This window comes from Diplotaxodon limnothrissa, linkage group LG10 (assembly GCF_057381915.1).
Source record: "Diplotaxodon limnothrissa isolate DT_005_m linkage group LG10, D_limnothrissa_male_GT1.1, whole genome shotgun sequence".
NCBI classification, from domain to species: Eukaryota; Metazoa; Chordata; class Actinopteri; order Cichliformes; family Cichlidae; genus Diplotaxodon; species Diplotaxodon limnothrissa.
This window is the reverse complement of record NC_140605.1, coordinates 21,981,049-21,999,502: the sequence shown is the minus strand read 5'-3', so window position 1 is coordinate 21,999,502 and position 18,454 is coordinate 21,981,049. Positions and strand designations below refer to the sequence as shown.

General features: G+C 38.8%; 2 protein-coding genes across 2 annotated transcripts; both read right to left on the bottom strand.

Moving 5' to 3' along the window:
• Window positions 1-407: 407 nt before the first annotated feature.
• On the bottom strand, window positions 408-5,722 carry znrd2 (zinc ribbon domain containing 2). Its single transcript, XM_085363931.1, has 4 exons — window positions 5,679-5,722; window positions 5,093-5,244; window positions 2,378-2,462; window positions 408-1,851 (listed from the first exon to the last, which is right to left on the bottom strand). The coding sequence occupies exons 1-4, from the start codon at window positions 5,692-5,694 to the stop codon at window positions 1,415-1,417; spliced, it is 690 nt and encodes a 229-aa protein (XP_085220057.1). The 5' UTR covers window positions 5,695-5,722; the 3' UTR covers window positions 408-1,414.
• A 2,636-nt stretch (window positions 5,723-8,358) lies between these two features.
• Window positions 8,359-12,292, bottom strand: arr3a (arrestin 3a, retinal (X-arrestin)). The gene is made up of 15 exons (XM_085363444.1): window positions 12,287-12,292; window positions 11,761-11,841; window positions 11,595-11,655; window positions 11,455-11,499; window positions 11,162-11,352; window positions 10,808-10,867; window positions 10,644-10,720; window positions 10,399-10,534; window positions 10,228-10,312; window positions 10,065-10,137; window positions 9,825-9,962; window positions 9,570-9,653; window positions 9,452-9,475; window positions 9,312-9,361; window positions 8,359-8,366 (listed from the first exon to the last, which is right to left on the bottom strand). The coding sequence occupies exons 1-15, from the start codon at window positions 12,290-12,292 to the stop codon at window positions 8,359-8,361; spliced, it is 1,119 nt and encodes a 372-aa protein (XP_085219570.1).
• Between the last annotated feature and the right edge of the window lie 6,162 nt (window positions 12,293-18,454).

Here is an 18,454-nt window from a genome sequence, read left to right as displayed (position 1 = left end):
CACTTTCCAAGTGCAAAGCAGACTAGATGTAATGTGGGAGTAACAAATGTGAAGTCAAGCTTTCAGACAGCATCCCTGCTTCACCCGACTGCAACAGCACCATGATTGTCCCGATTTTCGGATAAAGTGCACAACAGTGTTTTCTTTAACTGAAGCACTTCTCTAACTCCAGTTAAATCCAGCCTGCCACGCAATAAATCAAAACTTGCATGGAGATGATGCAAAAGCCATAAACATTTATTTTGAACTTGCTTCAACACATCATTCTCAAATTAAAACTATTTTGATGTGTTTCTGTGCCCCTGTAAATGACTTTAAACCCCCCTTTGTGTGTGGATGGTGTTGTGTATGGATCCAGCTTTTATGAAGCCCTCTTATGAAAAGAAACAAGCTGCAGAGCTCCTGAACAAGAAGTGCTTTATTGTGATACATTATTAGAAATCTTTTACTACCTTGATCAACACTGAAGCTGGCTTTTCCTCTATCAACATACAATTCAGAGTATATTTGCTCTCAGCTTTTTTCAAAGTATTATGTCTGACTCCCGAACTCTGCGCGCTCTCATAGACACATCGGCGAGCCACCTGACCGTCACCATTAGGCATCAAACACATATACAACAAAAACTTTCTACAATGACCATCTTTGCACTGCCACAATGGCAGAGACAACAGAAACAGCCAGAATGAGCAGCAGGCTTTGTGAGACAATACAGGGCCACATTAGAGGAATGACGCGTTTTGGCAAAAATACTGACTATAAATCTGAATGTAGTAAAAGATCCCTTATAACTCTTTTCCACCGACATGTGACTAGTGTGAAGCCAGTTCTGCCCAAGGAGGACCATCCCAAATTTCCACAGGTTTGACAATCGAGTGGTAAAGAGAGGAAGAAAGGGTCATTTCTAAGGGGAGATAACAACGCAGGACAGACTCTGTTGGCTGCTTCAGCAAATCACTGGTGAATATCTGGTGATAGCCCCTCAGACACTGACATCAGTGGTTTCAACTCAGGGTCCAGCATTTGTGGTGCTGTATCAAAAAAGCTGGCTTTTTCTCAATGGAAATGCATAGAAACATGTGTTAACTGGATTTATCTCTTTGCTCTATAGATTAAACCATATTAGAAGAATTTAATCACAGAATGGGTTAAATTAATTATGTTTTTAGATTAATATCAGCTCTAACTTCCAAAAGAGTGAAAAAACAGTCAAATTTGTAACATTTCTGCCAGCTATACAACTACATTAATCCAAGAGTAACCGGAGCACTTTTGATGTTATATTCCTATTTTCATAATACTTTGACCAATTTTGAAATCATCTCTAAGCAAGAGAGAAGCTGAACCAGAGTCATTACTCCAAGACAGAGGCAAGCAGAAACAGTGTTCCAGGGTTTCAGCCAGTCTGTGGCAGCTACTGGGTGAGCTCCTTGAGGCTGCGCAGCGAGTTGGCACAGCTGTTGATGAGGCTGCAGAGCTGGATGCTCGCTTCCAGTGAGGCTGAGCTTTGTAACTGGTTAGTGGCCCAGCGAAGTTTGGTGAGGACAGCTTCCTCGGCTTCCTGCAACACAAGTCGCTGGGCAGAGCTCTGTGGAGTAACTGAGGGACGAGCTGGTGCCAGGGCTGCAGTGGAGGCTGGAGTTGAAGGAGGAGGGACAGCGGGTGGAGGCAGAGGAGTTCTTCCACCTGCGGCAGCCCCCTCACAGTGCTCTGGTCTAGGCTGGGGAATGGACATATTTCCCTGACTGCTGCTGGGGCTGTCATTGAGCTCAGGAGTCTGGGACGGTGTGGGGGACTGGGCTGCGAGCTGCCTTTCCCTCACCTGGGACAATGCAGCCTGAGCATTCAGGGCTGGGAGGAAGAAAGAAAGGGCAGACAATGTAACAAGAACACAAAGTGGGCTAACATATGTATGTTTTTTGAAAAGATATTTATAATTATTTACATGGAAAACATAAGACTATGTGATTTAAAGGTTTAAATATCTATTGTGCAGACCGTTTGTGAAAGGGTGGTCGAGTAGCAATTTATGTTTTGCAGTGTAAATGACAGTTTCCAAATCTTCTAAACAACTTGACATTTGTAACTTTAAATGTAAATTTGTCTGGTTGAGCTGAAGGGTTTTAAACAAATTCTAAGGACACTGGAGAAAGCATCATTGGACGGCTGCTCCTACTCTTAATGTGTTAATGCTACTCTTTTTTGTGTTTTTTAAATTAGTTTTATTTTTTCCAGTTAATTGTTTATATGAATTCTAATGTTTTAAAATTTAATTCTGTATAGATATTTAAATGGGTCAATCTTGAAGATATGACCCCATGTCTCAATGAGGTTTACCTGTATAAATACATTTTAAATACATTTTTTTAATGCATACCAGGGTTGTCTTTGTCAATATCAGAGTCCAGCTCCTGGCATGAGACGCAGTAGTTTTTCTGCTGTTTGTCCTGGAGAAGAATAGTCTGAAAAACACAAATACATAAATGATGCCACTCCTCACCTTCTGTTCATGATAACACCTGCATACATTTTTACATAATAATAATAATAAAAAATTAAAAAAAAGTGCCACTTTGCGCCATCAATGACACAGCAAAACCATGTTTTTATATTTCCTAGCACAGATGATGACACAAGCCCAGGCATGTTTAACAAGAGATGATGATTTAGGACCCAAAGGAGCTACTTAACAAAAGGAAGAGAAAAAAAAAAAAAAAAAAAAAGTTGTTTCACTGCTTGAGGCAAAAATACAACCAGGCGATGAAGCCAAACAAAAAAATAAATAAAAATCTGCAGCTGGTGATGTGAAACCGAATGTAAACATGACTCCACTGAGCATCACTGGGGCACTCCACATGACAGGAAGAGCGTACAGTGGATTGAAATTACTGATGCAGTTAACATGGTGGTAAAGGAGGGTTTTAACCCTCTACACCCCATAACAGTTGCTCTAAACATCCCCTTAAATGCACGTTTCTACTACTATTTGTATACACACTATATTTTAAAATATCTGAACAACAATTACACCTAACAACAAATTGGGGGGGGGGGGGCACACATTTCAATTAAACATTAGGCGATAATTTACGTTTTCATCCCAGTCACTTTGTCTGGCATTCATGTGTGGTAAGTGAAGACTCTCGGATCACCGTTTACCTCAGCTGTCAACAAGCTGGGTGAGAATCCCCCACATGCATTTAGAGTGGGGGTGTTTTACAGCTTCTGAAGGAGGCTGTAAAAGTTGGTGATGAGTCAGAGAAAGTCACTCCTTCCTGATGACAGTGATACTGAGGTGAGTTGTTGAGGATATCCTGAACTTCTGTCAGTAACCACTGCTTTTTCTTTTTTCCCCTGATGTGAGCTTGTGTCAGAAGCTTTCTTTTAAGTGGATCTAACGTTGTCAGCCTCTATGAATAAAATCTCAGACGATGTGAGAGTGTAATCAAACTGTTTATGGGAGGGATTTTTATTTAGCTGGCACAATGTTAGCGTATAACCAGGTGGTGTTATAGTTGGTATGTTGCCAGCTGTCTGGAGACAGGAGTGTCTAATCTGCTGACAACCAGGTGAAATCTGGACTAAAGTATTTTTAATGGACATTTTCTTATGTTAAAGCATGTAATTCAGTTCACAAGATGAGACTACAGGTGAGCAGGAAGAGGATGAGGTGGGCATAAGGGAGAAGTGGTGAATGAGGCAGATGAAGAAAAGAAAAAAAAATGAGGAAAATATAAATGTACAAATCTCATATAGTTTGAAAGAACTATCTGTGCCATCTTTACATTAAAACTAACCTATAAAATTCACACTTTACCCTATTTATTTAGTTTTTTTTTTTTCAATATTTATGCGTTTGTAATACTTATCAGATTTCCCCTTTTGGGACATCCTAACAGAACTGTAACGTTTATAGACGATAAACACTAGAACCCTCAGGAGGGGTGATTTTGATCACCCAATCTGTGTGCTCACTCCTCTGCCTGCAGCTCTTCACCTCTCCTGCTCAAGACTAAAACTGATTTGGTTGCTGTGCTCTGGATTTCACTCTTTATTTGCTCGGATTAGCTCTCCATTCATTTCAGCTACGGCTCCTCTGCTGCTCCGCACAGCCATCAACCTTCCTGGTTCCTCACACATTCAGTCACACAGTGCTTCTCTACCACTCCACTTCGGCTTGAAATCCCATCCTCAGCTTTGCAATAATTATTTACTTTGGATCTAACTACAGTCCCCCTACATAGAGTTTTTAAATAAATCATATCTGGCAAGTTCTGGCTCAAGTGTAAACATGGTATTGCTGGGCAACCCTGTGTTTGCATTGAAGCACCGCAGCAATTTCCTAATGTTGTAAACCTGCTCAACATTTGGCAATAAAACCCTTTCTGATTCTGCTACAGCAGTGGTTTCACATCAGTTTCTATGGGGTCAAAATGATGTCCTCCGTGGTTCTAGATAAAAGCACTCATATTTTTTTTCCCCTTTTGATCCCACACTCAAAATTCAGTATTTGATGAAATACGAGATGATGATGATGATGATGATGATGATGATGATGATGAGGGGGTTTTAATTTAACAAAGTCACATAACTTTTAAAATGCCAAGAGGGTCAAAACGACCTCCTTCTGTTAAACAGGTGGTTAAAAAGCTCAACTAAGATGACATCCCAGGTAGAAAATATTATTCAATTTTATTAGGTGCAGGTTAAGTTCCTTTAGTTGGAATAGTTGTTGCGAAACTGCTATTGTTTTAACCTTTTTTTAAGCTCTTACTTAAAATTTCCAGGGATTACATTATTTAAGCCATTTCTGGGCTTACATTTGGCCTTTGCTCTCTCACTGTTTATCATGCAGTGTCACTACTATTGCACTATAACCCTGCTGGCATCTTCTGACAATAGATCCATACTTCAAATTAGGCAGTCTTCATTTTGTTTGCTGCTGGCTGGGAGCTGCAATCATCAGGACGTTGATATTTTTCTATATACTTAGAAATATAATTATTGCATATTTAATAAAATATCATGATAACATATCAGAGGCTAACTCACCCAACCTGACAAACACAGCACAGCGTCCTGCTTCACTCACCCCACACACTTCGCAGGCTTCTCCAAGCATCTTGTACCCTTTCAGCAGGTAGTCTCCCATCAGCTTGCTGATTTTGTCTTGCCGCTCCCTACGAGCCTGGATCACCTTCATTTCTGCTTCTGTTGGAGGCTCCCACTTAAAATCCTCTTCATCTGCAGGTCAGTAACAGCCGAAACGTTTCATTTTATTTTCAGATTTCAGACCACAACTATCCTTCTTTCGTATTCTCAAAACTTTAGGATTATAAACAGTCTTAAGCGCTGCTGTAACTTGTGGATACTATTATATGTCTGCTTCTACTTTACAGTTTCACCGGGATTAAAACAAAAACCCTTTTGGCACTGTTTTGAAGTGTGACTATCACAGGTGAACTGCTCTGCTAGGAAATGACAAGCTAGCTAGCAAACCAGCCGGGCTACCGTTTGGCTAACAACATGTTTACGCTGGCAGCGACGAATTTAAAAGCAAAAATAAAGTAACCCAGAGGAACAGCCTCAATAAAAAGAATTTCTTTTTTTAAATCACAATGCAGGAAAGCAGCAGAAATGTCAAAGTCAGCTTGTTTTTACAACACAAGTTCACAAACCTCCATTCAAAGCCATGTTTCTTCTGTGCTACACGTTGGACGTGATGACGCAATGCAACGCTCCTTCTTCCTCCTCGTTCGGCAAATATTTGAGCACAGCCGCCTGCCCCTAGTGTTAATTAGTGGTAAATACCACAAGAGTGAAATTTGGTGGGCAGCGTTCCCACTCCTCGCTGTTATAGTCAAAAATGGTAGCAATAGCGCCACCGTATGCTGATTAGTTAATTAACTTAAACAATTAAATCGTTTCAGCTAAACTTCTCATATGAGGATTAAGTGGATGATTTCTTCTTCTTTTTCTTCTTCCGCTTCCTCTTCTTCTTCTTATTATTATTATTGTAATAAATTATTAAGAGAGTAGGAGCAGTGTGCTTTTTAGCACAATTTTGAAAATTGGAAGGGTGCCTGAGAAATGGAAGTGCACTAGAGAGGGATAAAGCTGATGGCTACACCATGAAGCCACCCAGCACATCAGCTGTTCTCCTTGTTACCATCTGGCAGACGTTACACGAGTCTGTCTGCTCGGACTACAAGACTTAAAAACAGTTTTTACCACCAAGCCATACGACACCTCAACCACAACACTTAAACACACACACACACACTCCACAGGACACACTCAGAAGCTACCTTGCAGCTTCACAAGTACTCTGTTTAATCTGCACTGGTCATTCCACTTTATTGTTATTGATGTTTATATTTAAAAAGTGCAATACTGTAATTTTCTGCTGCTCATTTCTGTGCAATATCCCATCTGCCAACACCCCCCCCCCCCCCCTCATATTTCTTTTCAAGATTTTCTTATTTAATCACTAGTGTACATATATTTATATTTATAGATACATATATATTTAGTCATCTTTTCTCTTTTACCACGTCTCTAATATTTTGCTCTTAACTGTTTTTCTATTTTTTTTCCATTTTATTATATTTTATTATATTTTCTTCTACTGTACCATGCTGCTGAGTGACTGCTGCTCGTCAAACACATTTCATTGCAATGTTGACCCTGTGCTAACTTGCATATGACAAATAAAACTGAAAACTGAAAACTGTGGGAAAGACTTGAGGAAGCTAAATTACGAAGAGAGGTGACTTTTAGTGAACAGCAGTATGGCTTCAAGCTGAGAAAGCGCACTACATGTGTGATGTTTGCTTTGAGAGTGTTGAAGTACAGAGAAGATCAAAAGGAGTAATGGTTGGAGCAGGACATGTGTAAGGACAGTGAGACAGTGGCGAGGTGGGTGGTAAGAGTCGGGTTTAAGATGGATAAAGATTTTAAGATTTCCACTGAGAGTGACGATAAAGGAGAAGATTAGAATTAGATCAAAGGGACAAGTAGGGTTAGAAGAGCAAAGCTGTGATGGTTTGGACATGTGTAGAAGAGGCAATGTAAATATATTGGACGAAGGAGGTTGACCATGGAGCTAGCAGGCAGGAATAGAGGAAGACAACACAGGAAGTTCGTGGATATGTAAATATGTAGGTGTACCCCAGACATGATGTTTTTATGTCGAGAAGATATCTGCTACGGCCTAAATATATTCAACTTTAATTGAAATTACACATCTAAACTATTATCTATAGGCAGCACCTACATCCCATAAATTTATAGAACAGTTGTCTTTGGGAGCATTTGTTTAGAATCCAGTCCTTCAGTTCCAATACAGAATATAGTAGTGTTTTGATAGTGTTTTCTTGAAAGTCTATCTTTGGCATTCGTATTTTCTAAAGTAGTCCTCTGGCCATAAGTAAAGTGCCCTCCAGTATCTACTCTTATGATGTGAACAATGAATGAAAACAAGACAACGAAATTAAGAAAGAAAGAAAACATTTAAAGCTGTCTTTCAGGCAATTTTATTGTATTTTGGGATGTTTCATGTGTCCAGTCTAAACCATAATCCACCACATTTCACATGGAGAAGTACATCATTCAAAATAATGAATGAACACACCACAATAATCAAAAGCACATCAGCTTTTGAGGGTTTCTCTCTGATTTTCTGTTCATTGCCTTCCAATCACATCCTGCAAACATGCAAAGGATAATCAGAACATGCTGCTACAGAAGTCTGGGGTGTTTAAATGTTGGATACTAACATGCAATCCAAGCATTCTCTCTACGGCTAAAATTACATTTATTCATCATGACCACGAAATCTGCAAGAGGACTGATGTTACATCTGTACGCATATCCTTGGTGTGTCTGAAAGGTAGATGTCCTCAGTTGCTCTGTAACGACTTGGTGTGAGGACACCAGTCGTGTTCTTTCTTCTTTGTTTTTGTCACTTCCTTTTGTTTTGTTCCTGTGGGTTTCTTTTCAGTGTCCAGGGTAACATCCTCTCTTGAGAAGTAAACAGAAAGAGATGTTGGAATCTGTGATGTCATTATATAATATACTTCACTTTTTAGCATCAGAATTTCCTCTTTAAGAGTATAAGGTGTCATAATCATTCCTCATAATCTATTGCTTTCATGTATTTGTAATTGTAATTTACAATATTAAAAGCAAAGCAGTTATCAACTCAATGTCCTGGAGGAAGTTCTATATAAAACAGTGCATATCCTGTCAACACATTTAATGACTTTAATTTTCATCTTACAAAAATTCATAAATATAGCAGATGGCAGGTTACATAGTAATAGCTGAATCTCACCTTGACTATGGGGGTGTTTTCATTTAAGACACTGTAAAAACAGGAAAAGGATACAGATAAATTAATAACAATAGCTCAATTTATTAATGAAATAATAAGAAAAAGAAACATAAAAACAAATCACACATATGGTCCATTTTTAAAAAAGGTAGAACTCTGTGTAATTTAAATAAAGAAGAATGAAATCATTGTTAATGAGTTTAAAGACTATATAATTAGGACAAAGACAACATGCTCAATATTGAAACTGACAGTCTGTTGGCAGACTAGTTTAGACTTTTTTTTTACTACACAGATATCCTCCTTTCATACGTGTAACATGTGGAAAGACCTTCAAAGTAACTAAGTACTTCTAAACTTTTATATTTTGTTCAGATATATTGTTCCCAAGAGCGTGATCTTCAGACATATTTTATAATGTTTTTTCCCCCTGTGCATGATTTTCTCTGGGTTTCCCACATCTTTACTCTTAGGATTAAAAAAAAGGATCGTTCCTAAATTATTCTTAACTTCATGCTGAACATTTTGAACTATTTGACCAAACAATGTCATATCGAGGGGGTTAACCTCTTCCCACCTAAGTTGTATAAAAAACCTATTCTAGCTTTTTAAACACGCTGCTGATTTCAAATACAAATTGTTTTAACATTTTATATGCTTATGTACGTTTTTCATTGTATTATATTTTACACTGTATGCAATTTTTAAAGCATTTTCTTAAAATTCAGCTTTCATTTGTTAGCTTCTAAGTCAAGTCCTAATAATGAAATGTCTAGGTGATAGCACCCAAAACAACATGTAAATAATAAAGTATTAAACACAACTTACACCAGTGTATACTCCTTATTCTGCTCCGTGTAGAAAAGAGATTAGCACAAAGGCGAGAACGTAATTAGGCATGAGAGTTAAAATCATTTTAAAGGCATTTCTATAAAATTTTAGGAGTCTTTTAGGCTCTACAAGGTAAAAAAAATACCTTCAGGCTTGGGGTGCATGAGATTCAGTGGGAGCTCCAATGTGACATCACTGCAGAGAAAAATGAGCCAAATAATGTGAATGCATGCAATCATCATTTCTGTATGGATTGTGATAATATTGTCACTAAATATTACTCACCTGGAAGTGAGGCCACCCAGCAGACTACATGGAGAAAAGAGGGAAAACGTAAGCCGGCCTTTGCCGTTTCGTTCTGTTTAATCTTGAACGGGATTTACTTGTGTCAAAAAATACTTACCCTCCTCCAGCCACCATGAGGTTAATTTTAATCTTGTAGGAAACCAGGATACCCAGCACCTCTTTTTCTACTCGCTGCCGCAGCCTGTGGAGGACGAAGTGCAGGGATTTGAAGGATTAGAGGGGTTTAAATTAGCTGAGTGTACTACTGTAAGACATTGTGGACACTGAACAAGAAAGCGGATGGAAATGTGAAGCAACAAAGAACCGACAGAGAGGAGTGTTTCGCCCAAACTTTACACCAGTGTGCACTTACATGGTGGTGGAGGCCAAGTTGGTGTCCTCGTCCTTCAGTCGACCGTCCAGCGCCAAACCTCTTTTCTCCTTGTTATCAGCGAGCAGAGGTGTGATGGTCAGAGTGTTGTCGAAGCTGCCGTTAGAGTCCACCGTCTCTCTGCAGAGAGTGAAAAGAAACACATGAGCAGATTGACCCAATTTTATATTTTCATTTTGCTTCTGTGACATTTGCTGTGCTTTCAGTTTTCTGCCCACATACCCGAACTCTTGGTTAAGAACACACTTGGTGTATTTGTCTGCCGAGTAGAGGACGATGTCTGTGGTTTGGTCCACTGTTGCAGGGAGGAAGATATAGAAAAATGTTATTTCTTTATAACATTTTCAGGATTTATTTCAGTATTTCAGTGAATAGAGGTACCCACCACTGATTTTAATTTTCTTGACTGTTTTGTTGCTCTCGTTTTTGATTTTGATATTGATTGGGATCGCTTCACCATGAAAGTAGAGCTGCGGCAAAACAGGAGAGAGATTTTAATTGGTTCACTGCACAGCTCCCATTTCAACAGGGTGAAGCTAAAATTTTGCTGCCGTACATCTTTCTCCGTTGAAGCTTCTAGATGAACGGGCTTGTCAGACATCATGAAGCTTTTGCAGATATCAGCCTTGGGCCCGGAGCCCACCTGAGACGGGGCGTACTGGATTTTACGAATGACGAGACGGGCGGTGTCCCTGTCAGGGCCAAGGAGAGGGAAGGAAGAAGAGATGAGGTGAGGAAAAATGAAATGGAACAAAGAGAGGCGAGATAGCAAGGCAAAGACATTAGTGGAAGTGAACTCACTTCTTTTCAATCTTTTCATCGGGGTTGTTCTTTTCCTTGGCAAGATAAGTTTTGATCTCAAAGTCAACGCCACAAGCCTGCAAAGTACAGTGCAGTTGTGAACAGCTGATATTTAAACAAGTGACATCCTTGCCTATATACTCTAAGGTAAAGGGATGCCTCACCTTTCCCTTGTCATCAGGTCCAGGCTGCAGAGAGACTGAGCAGGGTAGGTTGTTTGGAATCTATGGAGACAAAGACTAAGATTTATAAGAAAACGCAAGAGCTACTTCCATGAAATTACAAAATAAAGCCTAATTTTAGATATTCAGGAAGAAAGAAATTGTTAATTTGAGCTTTTCCTCGTTAAGAAAAAATATATAAATGTCTATTAAATACTCAGTATTAAAGTGGAGTAACATCATGTGTCATTGAATGTTACATGCACAATTTCTAAAAAAGCAAAAACAACTCTTTCTCACATGGCTGAGGTCATAAACTGCTTGTCGTGCTTAATTTTGTGGTCCTGAGTCACACACCTCAAAAGAGAAAGGGTGTGCGTTGTCTCCTGCCTTCTTCAGCAGGGTGTCGTGCATGGCACTCAAGGCAGGCTTCTCGCCATTAGGATAGAGTTGGGTTTGCTGCATCCAGATGTCCTTCCTGAAGCACAGGCCCATCACATCCAGGTCTTCACTACCATAACGGAAGGCACATGCCAGCTGCACGAACACTGCAGACAGGTGTAATTACATCAGCTACTTCACAGTGATTGGCAAAAGCTTCTATTTATAGAACTGAACCCAATTTAAAACGGCGCTTTATGTGACGCTACCTTTTCTGTCTCTGAAATCTGCTGGGTTCAGCTTTACGACGCCGTCTGCAAGGGAGCAGGATTACAGGCACAGTTATTGTCTTCATAATGACCGCAGGCAAACACAAATACAGAAAAAACACTCTGTAATAGGAACGTACCAACTCTGTCCACTTTGTCCACATGATCCACATAGTCTCTCTTCCCCAGGTAGAGGGTCAGCTGTCACATTGAAGAAGGGAAAGCATAGTGTTTCAGAACCTTTTAAGTTTTACCCCTTTTTCAGTCTATTAAAAAAATGTTTTAACAGAATAAAAGAGAACATACCCCTCCATTTCCACTGGTCTTCTTGAAAACCCTGTGAAGCGAAAAGGAGAAACACCACTCAACCTTTAAATCTTCCCCCTCCTGCCCCCCCCCCCCCCCTCTTTCTTAAATAGATAACTATCATATCTGATATCATATCTCACAGTACAATAATATTGAATGGGTTGCATTGTTGTATTTTGTCATGTTTCTCAGGTCTTTGTCTGAATTTCTACGAACATTATTGCTAAGGATTGTCTTATTGCATTGGAGTCACACTGGGTTAAATATGTACACTTGGGTTTTAAGGGGTATTTATTATTTTCTTCTTTTTTTTTGGGTTGTATGGAAGCCCCAAACGCAATTTCATTGTTCTTGACAATGACAATAAATAAATAAATACTAAATACTAAATACTAACCTTTTTGTATAGATTACAGTTAAAATATTAACCTCCTTATCCTGGCAACCAGGGCAGAAATAAGTGTGTGAAATGTTGAATAAAGCTGGAGAACCCATGTTTTTAAAAGAAGAGTACATCACTTACATCCATGGAGTTACTGTCAGGCTTAACAAGATAAAATAGTGATTCAATTTGGACCCTGTGGGTAAATTTGGTTTCTTGGCAAATGACAGAAGGGCTGGTAATCCTTTAGTCCTCGTTATCCAGTTAGTAATAGCTAAGCGTGGAGCTGCTTTACCTCATCAAGCCAGGATTGAGAGGCTGGCTCAGGTGAGGGAGCTACAAATGCTGTAAGAGGGTTCCCCAAATAACCAATTACCACTGTCATCAAATAAAGCTCAGAGCTGTGTTACCATATTTGAAAGAGCATGTTGAGAGACTAAGCCTATTACAGACCTAAATAAATACTTTCTAATAATTGTCCCTTTTAGGAGTTGGCTGACCATCCTGTCTACAACTCCACAAATTTCAAAGAGATCATGATTTTTATCAACCTTTTGGCCCCTGTCAGATTTTCTTTAGGTAAAAGGGAAACATCTTTCCACTAACAATAGCTTTGGATTGTTATATTTTTTGAGTATGAGAGAGAGAGATCTTTAAATAGTTTGATTAGAATCAGCAGTTCCTCTGGGACATAAAGATAAAAACAAAATGTATCCAGTACTTACTTTGCCATCTCTAGAAGGTTTTTGGAAGTATTCTGTTGGAAGAAAGGTGAAAAAAACAAATGATCAAAAAGTGATCAGGAGGTCACAGATCTATAACTGAGAGCTCTCTGGCAGCTGGAGTGATGCTTTTATTTGAGGGTACAGAGGGTTAATCCTCTGCAATAAGATTACGCCACTGGTGTTAGGACTCTTCCACCAAACTGGTGTTTCTCTGGCTGCTAACTGACCCCCGTGACCTCACAACAAACAACCAAAGATTTACATTGCACACGTGGTTATGTCACAGTATGTTTCTCCTAAAAGTGCCAAAGTCTTTGGACTATTTAAGGAACACTAAATGGATAAAACCCATGCATCACCTTTGATAGCATTCCAGGACTTTAGCTCTCTATAACTCCTAGATAAAGATTAGTCCTGAAGGGTTAAGAGCACTACAAGCATTTAATTAAATACGTATTTTCAAACATATCTGCTCATCATCTTCCAAAATAATCTCCAGTCTTCAGGTTGTTTGGTCTTATATATTTTTAAACATCAGATCATATTTCTCTTTAGAAATTTGTTGGGTTTTTTTTCTATTGGCACCTTCTGTGTCAACTCCAATCTCCAATACAAAGATTATGGATAAATGCAAAGAATGAGAATAAAGTCTTGGTTAATTACCCAGATGCCTTCAGTCTAAAGTTGCTTTGGGCTACAGTTACTTATTTCAGTGCCAGGAGCAGGTACAGCAGCTTCCTGCCTCTCTTCTGATTGGCTAATTGCTGTGCAATTTCAGCATATGTGATTGTTGCACACCTCTTCAAAAATACTGAACTATGCCTTTGTTAGATTCTTGCTCAAACCACAGAGCACTATATTTAATATTTATTAGAGATGGCACGATACCACTTTTTTATGTCCGATACCGATACCGATATCATAAATTTGGATATCTGCCGATACCGATATGAATCCGATATAGTGTTTTTTAATCAACAAAACTGTTTTTTTCAAATAGCTTGCTGCATTTTGTATAAGTTCATACTCAAGTGTAAAACAACAACTACACTAAAGCTATTCTGTTATACCTGTATGCAAAAAAAAATATTTCATAGTTCAGCAATACTGATCAATCTAATAAACTTAAACCTACATCATCCTCCCTATTCTGGTATTTTAAAGAGTACTTAGCGTAAATATTAAGCAACCTAACTAATAGGGTTCCAACTCCCAGCAACAACAAAAATAAATAAATAAAAATTGGGGAACCACCCCTCACGCTCCACCTCATGATGCTTAATCGACGTAATCAACCTTAATTTGATGCAGTGTGAAAAAAAATGCACAGAAATCAATTATTTTTCAAGAAATATTAAATAGATTCAACATCTTTCTTCAACAAAATTGCAGACTGCACAGATGGTACCTTCCCAAAGGAAAAAGTACTATAGCTTACTAGGGTATATATATTAGACTTAATAGTTACTATATACAGTAATTGACTTCTATTCATTTTACATCAAATTAAAACTTTGGGTGTAAGATTTGGATAATTATTTATTAAAAGCTAGACATTTTAAATGAGAATAAGAAAGAAAAGTATGTCTTTGTGCCCCCTTTTCCCTGTTAATGCCCTATCGGCCCCCCTGGCTAAACTTTGCTAGATGCGCCCCTGCACAGTTACCAGCCGTCAGCTACATAGAAAAGGATCCTGGAGTAGAAAGTAATATTAAATAAATTCTAACAACAGCTTATCAAGCTTAAACGTGCTGCTGTTGTTCAGCCGCTGGTTTCCTCTTTCTGGTGCAAAGTGGGCCAAAAGCAAACAAGAGACACGGACTTGCGACAGAAAAGCCGATCAGCTGATCGTTAAGCAGTTTCATGATTGAAGTAGCAGCAAGAAGAGGCAGTCGCTTGTTAAGCTTAAAGCAGGAATGCTTTACAAACATTCAGAGATGGACTTACACACTTGCTTTACTTCTCTCGGGGATAACTTTGTCGGAGATGAAATGCCGGGTTGCTAGCGAAGCTCCAAATGCTATCCAGACCACCGACAGGTCCCGCATGCCACAGCCGCTCTATCACGTGATGCATACTGCTCCGACGTGCTAACGTTCTGAGGTGAGTTATGGCGTGTTGCAAGTTTTGTTAGGTGCTTTCGTGATATTTAATGGATCGGATTACATTTTTTATTTTTCTCCGATATCCGATCCAGTAATTTAGGTCAGTATCGGACCGATACCGATACGTAATATCGGATCGGTCCATCTCTAATATTTATTGGTCGATTACTCTATTTTACAGTGATTAAATAGCATTCTTGTCTGCAGATAATTTAGTAGACATACTGAAAGCCACAGAAAGCAGATGTTTTTGTTACGTATGTATTATTGTAGCATCTACCTTACAATATAAAGCGCCTTGAGGCGACTGTTGCTGTGATTTGCCGCTGTATAGCTAAAATTGAATTGAAAATTGAATTGAATTGAACTTGCATTCTCATTTTCTTCTCATTTTGCACTATTTTGGCTCTTTTTTTACCTGGCCTCCATACACAAGCATTCTTACATATGTTCACTGATTGTAGATATGGCCTCAGAGAGAACCTGTCGGTTAACTTTAATGGCCTATTAAAACAATGCAATACGTATATACTGTAATGACTTCCATCATCCTTATTCAACCCCACAGTGGAGCATAACTGAATGATTTTCACCATTGCACCATTTGACCTTTGACCTCTATTCATTTTCATAGCTACTTATCCAATTCAAGGTTGCAGGGGGCCATCAGGCATAAAACTGTACTTCATAATTAGTTTCACCACTACACATCCATCCTTTCATTCATTCATCTGTGAATATGAAGAATTCTTACCTCTTCTTAGTAGTCTGGGACCGTGGTGAAGGATGTCAGGATAAGTTGAGAGTGCAGTCTACAGCTGAGCTCCCTTTTTATACCTGCCTCCCTCTGTGCATCCTTCAGGCTTAGCCAGTTCACTATTGCTGTTTTTACCTGCTTCATAATCCTGTTAAGCAATCAGAGAGCAGCTTTTTTCGGACAACAAAAGGTGCAGCCATCTAAATCACAGGGACATAAATACAACCTCACAGTCGCCATGCGGCTGTAGTAGGCCGATAATCCCCCTCTGCACCTCCACAAATCACTCAAATCTCCTTTGATTCAGAAAGCACAACAAAACAGGCCATTTAAAATCAACGTTTTCTTTCTCTGATGGATTTTTTTCCCCATCAAAAAAATTGTGTTGAACATCTTTATAGCTTGCATTAAAAACTGCATCTGTGAGCAGCACCTTTATCTGTAAATATGGGTTAGCTGGGTATCTATGTGTTATTTGTTCTTTTTTATTTTCTTTTACAATCATAAAAACACAAACATTTTAAAAAATATATCAGATTCAAGAGTATTGCTATATGCTTGATAGGGAGATGAAATAATAAACTAACCTATATGATAAAGGTTTTAAATGTTTTCTTATTTTAAGCCAGTGTGCAGCCGTGTATAGATTCCTAGTACTCCAGTCTGTCTGCTCTCAGCAGATTAACAGTTCCCTCTCCCAATATGGTACAGATGACGGGAGTATCAACGGTGAGGTCAGAATAAGCTTTCTTATTCAACAATCTCTAAGTAACGTGCCAAAGATTAAGGAGAATCACCAGAATCCCCTTTGACCCTTGAAAAGCTCCTAATCCTCCAACAGGTCCGTTATAACTAGCTTATGTTAAAAGAATGAAGAACACAGGAACGTAAAGTAAAACATTTTAGGATTGATGGGGATACTAGGGAATATTTTTTAGTTAAAAAAGATTCTTGATTATGAGACAGAAAGCTTTAAAAATGTAGTAAATGTAAATGTAGTGTTTTTATTGCATCCAAAGGATGACAAGACCTTTGCTGGAGTTAAGCCGAGGTTAACAGAGATTAGGCCACCTGGACACCCCACAAGTCAGGGGTTACTGTGTTGTACCAAACGTATTGCACGTAGTCCTTAATGACAATCATAATCCCGGTGAGGTGTTCTGCACAGCCTTTATGAGCTTTAGCATTTTCCAGCTTTTGTTTTCTTTATTCGTTTGACGCAATGGGAAGATCTGACGCCAAGAGGGAGATGTTACTTAATGCCTTTTCCACGTTGGACTTTAACCACACGTATTCTTGATCTGGGTGGGATGAAATAAAACAGAAATAGTAGGTACAGGTTTTTCTGTCACTTGCTGATGTTTCTTGGAAACTGTGTCTCTGGCTTGCGCCCTTTAAACCATCAACCTAAACACAATGTGACAGAGCGATTGCCTCTAAGGAGGATCGCCCTGTAGGACAAACACACTCATCTGTATCCAAAGAAATGGTGAAAAAAAGTATCTTTGACTTTTGAATATCTACTAATAGTGTATGTCTGGCATTAGACAAACTGAAAATATGTTTTTAATAGTATTTAACTTTAATTTAAGCAAGAAAGTGGGGCCGTAGAGATTTAAAATCTAATCTGCAGAAGTGACTTGGCCTTATTAGGCAGCAGTTTGATCAACAGCAGTTGCTTAGACACAATATGCACATAAATACTCAGAAGAAACAAAATGTTAGTATAGTACACAGATTTTATCTTTGAAACAGATTTAGTCTGAGTAGTTTTTGATTGGTTGGAAACTGGAATCAAAGGAGAAAATGAGACAAAGAAGTGGGTTAAAGAGAGAAAAACAGAAATACATCCCCTACCTACTTAATGTATTGTAAAACTTCATATAATAGATGCTAATTAAATGGCATCGCTGTACCTGCAATTGTTGATTATGTTCAGACAGCTTCTTGAGTCCTGGGGACACATTTGGATGCAGTATAATTACTGCTCTTAAATCATGCCGTGAGTGTTCCAGTGGCCTACATTCATTTTATTTATGTGAACATTTGTTCTGCTAATACAAGCTTATGTATCCTATTTTGGGAAACAGTTCCACAGGTGAATAGGCATAAATAACATGCCTGAAAATAGAAGTATGTGTGGTGTAACAGGTGCTAAAACAAGTGTACTTGTTTCAGCACCTGATCGATAAAGACCGAGTCGGTGCCTCTCGTGCTCCTGAGAGGCTTTATTTTGGGACCAGCTGACTGAAGGCACTGACGGAGGTGGCTGAATCTTTTTAAGGCACACACTCCAGACTAAACAGACTAGTAATTATGAGGAGTGTCTGATGGGGGGAATCAGCCAAAGGCCAAATCCAGCTTAATCAATTATTTATGGGCTAGGACAGAATGAAATGACACGAGGTAAGGCACACGATATGAAGTATAAACAAACATAACAAGACAACATTACATGAGCTCAGATAAAACATTAGGCAAATGAAACTAATTTAAAACATATATATTTATCTGTTTAGGAGCTTTTCCATTAATTATGAGTTATGTGATGAAGACGCTTTTTTAAAAAGTTGAATTACCTGTGAAGCAAAGCAACAACTGCCCAGGGGCTCGGCACCCTCGGGGACCCCACAAGGCCAGTTTCATTGTATGCCAAATGATTTCTGCTGATTTTATTTACGGACACCTTTGCTGCAAATACAATAATATATAAACAAATATC

What these genes read in the sequence shown, in the direction of transcription:
- znrd2 (XM_085363931.1), bottom strand. An exon ending in AAGCCTGCGAAGTGTGTGGG is followed by an intron (nt 2,463 to 5,092) that starts GTGAGTGAAGCA and finishes TGTGTTTTTCAG; the next exon opens with ACTATTCTTCTCCAGGACAA. An exon ending in TATTGACAAAGACAACCCTG is followed by an intron (nt 1,852 to 2,377) that starts GTATGCATTAAA and finishes TCTTCCTCCCAG; the next exon opens with CCCTGAATGCTCAGGCTGCA.
- arr3a (XM_085363444.1), bottom strand. An exon ending in GATGAAAAGATTGAAAAGAA is followed by an intron (nt 10,535 to 10,643) that starts GTGAGTTCACTT and finishes TGGCCCTGACAG; the next exon opens with GGACACCGCCCGTCTCGTCA. An exon ending in AACTTGGCCTCCACCACCAT is followed by an intron (nt 9,654 to 9,824) that starts GTAAGTGCACAC and finishes CGTCCTCCACAG; the next exon opens with GCTGCGGCAGCGAGTAGAAA.